Here is an 11,623-nt window from a genome sequence, read left to right on the forward strand (position 1 = left end):
AGTGATCCATTCATATAACGTTCTTCACAATTTTGACCTTTACTCTCAACGGAATTTGTTTCAGTTGATAATCGAGACTGATTATTGTCTGGCTTTTGAATTTACACTGAACCCAAATTTAAGATAGTATGAAAACCTTTACAAATCATAAAAAAAAGTTATGAGATTTTAACAATTGGACTCTTGGGACTAATAAATACACAGGTAATGCAAAACGTTTCCAAAAAGACTGATTTTAGAGGTTTACATGAAGCCTTTTTCTAATGGTTGAAAATAAGCAACCCTTTCACTGAAGCTGATATTATGATGTAGCTAGATAAGACAAGTACAAACACAGGGTGAAAACTCATCTTGGGTCTGGGACTTGCTCATAAGTTCGACAAAATCAACCTTTTTCACCAATTTTACCTATACATCTGTTAGCAATCCTGTCAGAAGTCCAACATTTGCAAATGTAAAAAGAAATATGAAAATTGGCAACAATTTTATCATGTCTCATAATTTTTATAATTCCAACATTTTCCGGTAATTCTTACAAACATGTTTAGATATAACTAGATGCATACCTAATTCATATAGGCTGTAATGACAATTACCTTTTTCTATTTATTTTCTTAGTATCTAGCGAATATCATACCTTTTTCAACCAAAAGAGTAAACGCCAGCAGTAAAACGCCAACACATTTGAGCTTCATTATCCTGAATTCCTGAAATACAACAAACAGCAGTGTAACAAAGGTCTACCACATTTTACGTAAGATCTGTTCTTATCAAATGTGCAGTCAGTTTGTGTTGTATGCATTAGCCGGTCAGAACGCTACACGTATAATCGTCGTTTTCCACAGTTAATTCCTTGGTGTTCCTTGGTTTTCTTGAATCCAAGTGTTGGAGGCGTATATGTTCATTTCATTGTATCAATATAATGTTTAGACGGTTATCTTTGCATCAATAACTATCACCAACGAGCTGCGGGAATTGCAAATAAATGTCCCCAGAGAATTTTGCGACTGCTGTCGCTAGAGCAGGACACACGTACCCTTTCCGCGAACACCTGGTGTCACCATAGATTTTCAGTGATCCATTCATATAACGTTCTTCACTTTTTTTACCCCCTACTCTCAACGGAATTTGTTTCGGTTGATAATCAATAACAAAGGTCTACAACATTTTACGTAAGATCTGTTCTTATCAAATGTGCAGTCAGTTTGTGCAGTTCTTGCATCCAAGTATTGGAGGCTGTGGCAGGGAGTCGACTTTTTCAGGTTGGTATCCTACCCGCACTGGGCAAGTAGATACGTAACAAGTCTGATCGTACAAGGCCTCGAATCTCCCTCGTCCTGCGCTTATATAGGCGCAACCGGCCTTCTGGAAACTCTTTTTTGTCACTTCACAGGTGTGTGAACTCCAAATATCAGATCACGTGACTGCCCATTCAGCCAATCAGCATGAAAGAAACAGTGTAAACTTCAAAGTATGAAATTATTTAGCGATGTACTGCAGTTAAACTACAAAACGGCTGTTGCTCTTCCCCCGCCATATTCGTCCCACGGCAATGCTATGTAAGGTCACCTCCCAACAAACCGTTGATTCACGTTAACTGCAATTGACGGGAACGGTATCCCCCAATACAACCACTAGACACTCTATTTCATGGCTTGCAGTTGCGGCAATGTGTCAACATTTGTGGTGGAAACGTTATTTGCAACTTTTACGACAGATTACGCCTCAACTTTCAGGAACAAGGGACACAGAACTCCGGCTATGCATACATGGGTTAGCTCGGTCCGATAATGCACTTCTGGAATGTTTAGTGTCATGTCATTGAAATATCCAGATTATAATAATATAAAAATTGAATTCTACTTATTGCTGCATGGGATTTCGAATAGTCACACCCTGTACAGATAATCCAATGTGACTTACTTAACCCTGAACAATTTTAGCTGTACATCTATTTTATAAAATCTAAAATTATTTTATCCCTTGAAATAATGGTGCAGTTAGATCGAACAGCTCGTCAGTTAGCCATTTGGGAGGATTTTGATTGGATGCTTATTACTGATTGGATATTAAACGCATATCCATTAAAACATTTGTATTAAATGACACACAGACAAGCAATAACGTTTGCTTTATCCCATTGCAGCGTGCTCTTGCTTTAACTATACTCAACAACAAAAGTTCCTGTGACACCACTATTTTAGTGTATTTTTCAAACAAGTGAAGTTTGGTTTTCAATATTTTAGTACATGTATGGAATCAAGTCACAAAAACGCAACTGCTACAGAAAAGCATGCATTCCATGCAAAAGTTGACTTTAATGCAAGCCCCATGCATTTCACCCAAAAATGGGTATAAAAACATGTGCGTTAGTCCACGGGATTCCATATGCATTGTTCAGCATCGTGCTGACAACAACCAATCAGAAAAACAACAAAATTACGCAATTTTTCAAAATTATGAAATGCCACGCCTGTACAAAAATGAGCGTCTGCGAGCCATTGGTATGCTTGAAGCAGGATCGAGTCAAGGTGATGTTGCAAGACAATTTAATGTCCGCAGAAACACCATTTGGTGTTTATGGCAACGTTTGCAACAGACGAATGCAGTCAGAGACCATCCTCGGAGTGGCAAGCCACGCGTAACCAATAATCGACAAGACAGCTGGATACGAACAACACACCTACGAAATCGATTCTAGCCAGCAACAGTGACTACATGAAGCATCCCTGGCCTTCGACGAATATCTTCACAAACCGTACGTCGTCGCCTCCGATGTGCAGGGATTGTCGCCAGAAAACCCGCCAGACGTCCCATTTTGACAGGAAACCACCATCAAGCACATCTACAGTGGTGCAGACAGCCTCTACGCTGGACGGCCATGCGGTGGGGACAAGTTCTATTCACTGACGTGTTCGTTTTCACCTCAGCCACAACTATGGACGGAATCGAGTGTACAGACGTCGAGGTGAACTTTACGTCAATCATTGTGTCATGGAAGAAGATCGGTTCGGGAGCGGCAGCGTTATGGTATGAGGTGGGATTACAACAAGACAGAGGACCCGTTTGATAGTGGTAGAGGGAAATCTCAATGGACAGCGCTACCGCGACGAGATCATCGGCCCTGTTGTTCTACCGTTTTTGTGTCGTCATGGCCCAGGCATTACCTTTCAATATGATAACGCTCGGCCTCTTATTGCTCGGCTTGTTCAAGATTCTCTTCAACAAAACAACGTGAATGTCATCCCCTGGCCGGCTCGCTCCCCTGATCTCTCACCAATCGAGCACATGTGGGATGACATGGATCTGCGCCTTCGACGTCAACCACGTGTTTCACAGACACTCCAGGAACTCCGAAACATGCTCCAGCAGATATGGACCGATATCCCACAGGACTTTGTGCGACACCTGCTCCATTCCACGAGAAGAAGATGTGTTGCTTGCTATTGATTTCAATTGTAAATTGACATTTTGGCATGTTCGTGTTTTTTTATGAAATCACGCATTTTCTGAAGTCAGTATGTCAAATTAAACCATTTGAACACTTACGGTAGTCTTGTATCTGTTGCAAACCGAAATTGTTTCAGATTTGGTAAAAAACATAACTTTGCATTAAATCTTATTCAATGTCACAGGAACTTTTGTTGTTCAGTATATAATACATATATTTGTTTTATGCACTTTATTACGCAACACCTGGGGGTAGAGCAAACTTTATATAGTTCTTAAATGAATACTTGATTTTGATTCAAGAGAAAACGACACATTTTTCAAGCTCTCAATGATACACAAACGCTTTCTTCTACACTTACCATATGTCAAGGTCATTAAATGCATTGACGCATATGTTTCTGGTATGATTCAGACTGTATTTACAGTACGCTGCGGTGACTCGGAGTGATATTGAAGCTCAAGGTCATGAGACCGGAAGAGGGTGTATACGTTATAGTAAGGTCCTGATGGGTGGGTCCCATAAGCAGTAAGCAGTAAAATTTAGGGTACTTTTTCATTAAGCAGTAATTTTTCTTCTTCTTCAATAAAATCGTCGCGAAACATTCCTAAATCGGCCATGGGGTGACATGGGACTTTTAATTCTGCTTTCGTTTCATCCTGACAATTCATATTTTTAATACCAGGTAAAATCTCAAATCGCTAAACATTCTAGACTGGTCACCTGCGTCAGTTGCACAGCCTGCTTACTGTGGCAAAACATTAGGGTCTTGAAGACAGACTGTTTTTGACCATTTTAATCATTTTACGATAAGCAGTCAATAATTTATTTACGTTAAGCAGTTATTTTGTGGTATTTTACGATAAGCATTTACGATAAAAAAGATGAATTTTACGTTTACGATAGTGTTTGAAGTGTGTTTTAAGTAAAGCATTAAAACCCATCAGGACCCTTATAAAGTTGGCTGGTGGCATACGATCTTCTATTTCAGCATTGTACAGCACTGAGTACATGTCTTCCCATGAAGCCGAATGAGCCTATAGATGGAATGTGCTTATAGACCCGTGGAGGACATTTCCAAATTTGACGCATCAATGGCCACAATGATGTCGGATGAAATTCCCTATATTTTCTTGTACAGTATGTTCCCTTATTTGTTGAAATGAACACTTGACTTGCCTTGGGATTGGTAAAACCTTTTCGCAAACACCTGGTATCATCACAAATTGATAGTGATTCATGATTTATGATTATTGAAATGGTTTGTCGCTTTTTGATTTAAACTTTGTTAGGAGCATGGACTTTTAGTTTTATTGCATGACACAACAATAAGTCGCAATGGCTTAGGATACATGTTTCAGGTGGGAATGTTTTGGGGACATTCATGAAATGCATGGTATGGATGAGGCAGGCTGCTTCCGTGTTTGCATGTCATGTAAACATCTGTCTCGTGAAATCAAGCTATCTATGTGTTCATATCATCATCTTTAGTAATCAAAAGCAAATCAAGCACATAATTAAGATTTGTCAAATGCTCAAGATATAGTCGGAATCGTACAATCGACTTTCATTTTAGGAGAGATTTCTTATAAATATGGATAGGGATTTGTCGCTTTTATTTGACCAAAATCTTTGGGTTAACTGAATCTCACTGCCCGCAACATGCAGATGAAAAATTTCTTAAGTCTTAGATGTGAGGTGAGGTGAGGTGAAATTGGGTTTAACATCGCGTCCAGGATTATTGCACTTATATAGTGACTGATGCCGATTTATATGCCGATACCGATACCATGCCGCAGTTTAACATGAATACCCCACTCAGACACAGTATACTGACTCCGAGCCGACCAGTCATTGTTTTGGCCCCTTAATGCCGAGCGCCAGACAGGGTAACAGGGTAACAACAAGTAATCTTTTAATGTCTTTTGGTATGACGCGGCCGGGGATCGAACCCCGGACCTTCCGCTCTCCGGGCAGACGCGCTACCACAAGACCACGGAGGCGGTCTTAAGTCTTAGAAAAAAATAAAAATTTTCACTCAATTGAAAGGTAGAAGACCCTTCTGACTGTGATTGGATTATTTGTTTCATAACAGAATTGAGTTAGTTATGGGCATTACACATCATTAACTACATTTAACAAATCTCCCAGTCTGGAATATTACTAAACGCGGCGTAAAACCACACTCACTGAACTCACTCACACAAAAGTAAGAGGTAAAAATGATATTCTTCAACTAAATGAAGAAAAGAATAATAAAAATAATTGTTCCCAATAAATCTTCCACCGTTTTTGGTAGCTGGTCGTTTACATGTCATGAGCTGATAAATTGAAGACATGCACGTGTGTGGTAACTGATGACAAGTCGGACAACCAGTGTAACCCGTAACAAGCTTGAAGTTGCCAACTGTCTTTCGAGTAGGAGCATTTATCAGCGCTGAGATAGCTGGTAAGTTATAGATGTGGGGTCGGAGTGGCAGTGTTGGCGTGGATTGGTTGCTATGGGCTCCCTGTCTACCTGGTATCGGCGAGTAGAGGGCACCCTGTCTTATAGCGACCCGAGTGGCCGCACGGCTGTTTTGTGTTTAGGAGTTAAAGATATGTTTAGTTTTGTTACCGCTGGGATTATGGTTTTGTGAAAGCACTCAGCAGGTATTCATTCAGGCAGACAGTCGTATTTATTCAATTGAAAGACAATCGGTTCATAGTACAGTACGAGAGATCAATCTGCATATGTTACATAAAATCGGCGGTTGTTACGTTTCTTTGAGTATACGTTTTTGCTAGAAATAAAACATTCAATTCAGGTCTATCAGTAGTTTTCTTGAACTGTTCATAGTTTTCACCAGTACAACGTCTCTGTAAATATTGTATTCTTCAAGGCCTTGCTGAAGCTGTCAAAGTTTTATGGTAAACATGTTGAGGATTTCCAAATTTGACACATCAGTGACAGATATGATGTCCGCAACAATTCTCTATCTTGACTTGTTCCCGTGATTTTTTCAGGTGAACAGTTGACTTTCCTTTGCATGCGTTTGTGACGATTGAACCGATGGGGCAGGATACGCGCACCTTTTCGTGAACATCTGCTATCATCACTATTTAATACTGATTCCAAAACACATGGTGAGGATATAGTCAGAATCGTACAATGGACTCTTATAATTATGGAAAGGGGTTTGTCGCTTTGTGATCTAATGTTCTGGTGTCAGTTTGAACAAATCTGTTTGAACAAATCTGTTGGAGTCAATTGTCCTCATCCCATGCATAACGTTTCATCACATACTAATTTTGCAACCTAGTGTGTGACATCAAAAGCATCGATATACACAAATGGGACACGGTGACCTGCGTGAACAACTATAAAAGAAGTGACGTGGTCATCCATGGGACATCTATTACAATACATGTCAGTAGATATATATCATTGTTTAAGTCAAAGGATAAACTGCCCATACACAAACTTGAAAGTTACTGATAAAGTTGAAACCTATACTGGTTAACTGTCTATAGGTGTGATAGTAACCCGTACCGCTTGTATCGCGCGCAACACATTTCTTATCAGTGAATGCTTGGACGGGCCGGGTCAGCTTACCCGGCGGGTTAATGAAGGGAAGATCAATTAAAAAAGATCGCCCTCGAATACTGAAGTTAACTGCCGCGCAAAAGAAAATGTTCACCCATGTTTAGTGTTGGCTAAATATGAAATAAACAAGACATGGTTATTCGATGGTGATGTATATGACACGGGTGACACAGGTGTGTGTATGGACGTTTTCAGCCTTGTAACGTTTTGATGACGTTTGTATTTTTGGGGTTAAATCCAATTTTCAAGTGCATACTTGCTTTTGCCCGTCAGAGTACTATATAAGCTTACCTCACGCTTATCTTTGTGAGTGAGTTAAAGTTAAACGTCACATCGGCAATATTTCAGCGATATCGTGATACTCTTATCTTTGGGACATGTCTACATTTTACATTGATGTCATTTTGACCAATGTCAGTGAAAACACCGATACCAGCTAAACCTACCCGAGACACTGTATGTTTCTCCAGGTTGCCGCAAGTAGTATATAAATATAATAGGGTGTAAAGATGCAGAGGAAACAAATAAAAGATAATAAACAAACATTTTGATAAGTTACACACAAGTCCATGTAAAATGAATGGGAGAGTGTGAAGCAATCTGATTGGTTGAAAAACGTTGTTAAATTAGATTATAACCCGGGAAAATTCCTACTGCGCATGGTTATGTTTTCCTTATATGTATTATCTCAGTCTCATGCTAGGAAAACGTGATATTCGGATTGTCTTAAAGGGAGCGGCATTAATTATGTATTAAGTTTGATAAATATTTATCAAAACAACCTCGGGTTAGGCGTTTATTCCCCATTTTATGCAAACCAGGTTGGTTCGGTTGTTACAATGTCATCCATTGTATTATGACTGTCCCTAAACTGTGAGAGTTCACATGTAAAATTACTGAGAGCGTTTGTGTTTTACAATAAAATAAATCTGAAAACATATAACTTTAATCTTCTAAATGGCTTTCGGTTTCCGTATTTTAATACGAGTCAGTTTATGAACAAAAATAAACATGTTTCGTCAAAACATTAATTCATACAGGATACGATTTGAAAAATGGATATTTTCTATGGAACAATCTAGCAATCGCGCTGCACCTTTCTCCAAGTTAAACGTATGACATTTTAAATTTTTTGATCAAACTTATGTTTTTTTAACGATTTTGGACCTGCATTTTCTATCATTGATACATATATGTACATGAAATTCTTAACGGGTCTCCTTACGATTTACCTATGATTGTGGGTTCGAATCCCGGTTCGCCACGATTATGTTTCTAGGTTTGTCAGCACCATACCCGTACTCGTGGGTTTCACCGAAGTGGTATACGTCTGAGGCCTGCATGACTTCGGGCTTTCCTCCCTCATTAAGCGGACATGTCGCGATATAACTGGAATACTGTTAAAAGCGGCGTTAAACACAACTCAATCACTCACTCCTTACGATTGACGCAACAGTATTATCTGTGTCATCGCTTACTGCATTTGTTTCAGAGATTGAGTCTTATATATAGAAAGACATAACATGTTTTCTGATTTCTTTCATCTCATTATTATGAATAAATATATACATTCAATGTTGTTAGTTTCATTAACACACCAATATACCATGACGTTCTTACCTGGAGCCTGTGCACGCTGTGGTCCCAGAATGATCTGTGAGATTACGATTACCAAACACTCTGACACCGGTATTGAAAGACACTATGTCATGTGGCGGTTAGATTAAACACAAAGCTCAAACGGGTGCTTTACGTTTGACATACTTCCTTGTTTGTGCAAGATATCGACATGAAATTTACCTCGATGTAAGCAACGCTGGTATTCCTCTACAGTTTTGATCTGATAAATGGTGACTGTGCAAGGATGAATGTGGTATATATACACCTAGAAATTAATTAAGCATCCCTGGTTTTGGACCATATCTGATCAACAACAAGGTATCATTCGCGGCAAGCCTTAGCTATGGTGGAGAATTACATGTCTTGTGTAGGATGATACTCTTGACCAATGAAAACACAGAAAATGATTCAAATGTTCAATAGTTTAAATGTATGAATAAAACAGTTGCGATAGTACTGTAATTGAGCAAAATTAATAACCACGAGAATATGTATCTGCGAAAACCCATGATCAGGTACAAACGACCCTTATAGTCCAAATCGTTCATCTAACAAAGATAATCACAATCCCGAAAATCAGTAACGAGTGTAACCGCCGTGTGCCTGGGTGACAGATTCTACCCCTCTCATTCCTCCAGTGAGTCTTCTGATACCATCAAGAGGTAACAGCTGCCACTCCCGATGTTAGGCAACCTCTCATGCTGTTGCATTCTGTACTGGTGGGTCCATTGCCTAAAGTCGACGTCCATGAATGTCTCAAACATGTTCAAATGGATTTTAATCTTGACTCATAGCGGGGCAAGGCAAAGTGTCAATTTAGCGTGTCCTTGCAGAACGAGAACGAATGGATCTAGCGTTCACGTCCTTTAGCACAGGTAGAGTGGCAGGTTCTCTAATATTTCCAGTGTCGGCAGAAGCATAATTATTTTTACAAGCATTTTCTGAGATTTTTTTAATCCCAAATTAACTTAGTGATAACTAACATAGTACCTTAAAAATAGATATAATTACCCCGTGTCTATTAGCTGCAGGCGTGTCTCAGAATAGCATTACATAACAAGGATGACTTCTTTACCAGAAGCTCACCCACAAACATAACATGTTCAATATTAGTATTGTAAGGGCCAGGCCGTTTGTTCCTCTACTGTTTCTGTACATATCTAGTAATTTCTTGAACGGATGTTTCAGCACACAGTACACCGTCAACACACTAGTTAGTTCCTTTGGTAGAAACTCGATTTCATAGTCATAACGAAGTTTATATTCTATTTGAATTGATCAGAGTCATTTGATCCGCATAGTTTTTAGCCCAAAGCTGACAAATTTCATTTCGGGTGGTTACACTACTGTCATCATCAACTCCTTGAAATACCAATTTAATACCGGGAATGCTTTCAATCTGCTTCAATGACACTACGATTCTCAGAGCAAAATTGTGAACATCGGTTAACTGAAACACACTTATATATTGAACCGCAAAAGAAACGTCACCCCATGTAACATTGCTTGAAAAGTTGTCATCTAAATATCTGGGTAATTTTTGTCAAAGTTTCTAAAATTGTCCGGAAAAATGTAATTTGATGATAAAAAACAAAGCAGATGACAATAAAACCGATCGCCCAAACGCATCACGGCAACGGCCACTTGAGTTCCGTGCAAATTGAAATGCACATGCGTTCCCCCATTTCCTTTAGCCTAGTGGTTAAAGTGTTCGCTTGTCACGCCGAAGACCCGGGTTCGCGTCCCGAAGTGGGTACAATGTGTGTAGCCCATTTCTGGTGCCCCCCGCCGTGATATTGCTGCGAAATTGCTAAAAGCGGCGTAAAACCATACTCACTCACTCATTATTCCTTTATGGTGAGGTGAGGTGAGGTGAAATAGGGTTTAACGTCGCGTCCAAGATTATTGCACTTATATAGCGACGTGCATGTACGTGTGTGTGTGTTTGTGTGGCTGCTTGTACTAGTTCGGACTGAAGCCGATTTATAGTGCTAGCTCACTCAGATACCGTGCCACGGTTTAACATGAATACCCCACTCAGACACAGTATACTGACTCCGAGCCGACCAATCCTTGATTTAGCCCCTTAATGCCGAGTGCCAGACAGGGTAACAACAAGTACCATCTTTTAACGTCTTTTTCCTTTATGTTGAGTAATACCCCGGGATTATACTAGTTCCACAATATCAGACCAGACAATCCAGTTATAGACATCATGAGCATCGATCTACGCAATTGGGATCGATGACATGCTTCAACCAAATCAGCGAGCCTGACCACCCGATCCCGTCAGTCGCCTCTCACGACAAGCAAACTTACCTGTGATGTTAAGCTTGAGTTACTGAAGACCTATTCTCCACCCGGATCTTCACGGTGTATCCGATATACATTAGTATGTGATGAAACGTTATGCATGGGAGAAGGACAATTGACCCCAACAGATTTGTTCAAACTGACACCAGAACATTAGACCACAATTGCAGCCAAACTAAAAATATGTACTTAGTGCATCACGTGCGTGCGTGCGTGCGTGCGTGCGTGCGTGCGTGCGTGTGGGGCTGTTTGTGCTGGTTCGGACTGATGCCGATTTTATAGTGTTAGCCCCCTGAGATACCATGCCGCAGTTTAACATGAATACCCCACTCAGACACAGATATGCCGAGCGCCAGGCAGGCTAACAACAAATACCATTTCTAAACGTATTTTGGAATGACACGGCCGGGGATCGAACCCCCAAACTTCCGCTCTCCGGTCTACCACTAGACCTCGGATGTGTTCAAATATCCTTTGAAATACGGGTATCAAAACATTGTTGTTTTATCATTCTAGATGTTTATTAAGGTTCTTTGAAACTTGCCATGGTTTAAATTGGCTAGAGCTGATGCCAAGTTTATCTGGCGGATTGATTGCATCGATAACATTTTCGATTATTAAATTCAAAATCAATATAGATTTGATATATAAAC

The 11,623-nt window shown here is 39.9% G+C and overlaps 1 protein-coding gene across 2 annotated transcripts in view; it reads right to left on the reverse strand.

The window, feature by feature from the left end:
* Positions 1 to 8,716, reverse strand: part of LOC139465729 (mucin-17-like) — a 33,618-nt gene extending 24,902 nt beyond the window's left edge. For both annotated transcript variants that reach the window (XM_071247556.1, XM_071247555.1), the window contains exons 1-2: positions 8,658 to 8,716; positions 638 to 707 (exon numbers count right to left, since the gene is read on the reverse strand). In XM_071247556.1, the coding sequence (XP_071103657.1) occupies positions 638 to 695 (58 nt within the window). In that variant the 5' untranslated portion in view covers positions 696 to 707; positions 8,658 to 8,716. The remainder of the gene's footprint in view (positions 1 to 637; positions 708 to 8,657) is intronic.
* Positions 8,717 to 11,623: the final 2,907 nt, after the last annotated feature.

Source organism: Haliotis cracherodii, unplaced genomic scaffold (genome assembly GCF_022045235.1).
Source record: "Haliotis cracherodii isolate W230 unplaced genomic scaffold, xgHalCrac1.p SCAF_18, whole genome shotgun sequence".
NCBI classification, from domain to species: Eukaryota; Metazoa; Mollusca; class Gastropoda; order Lepetellida; family Haliotidae; genus Haliotis; species Haliotis cracherodii.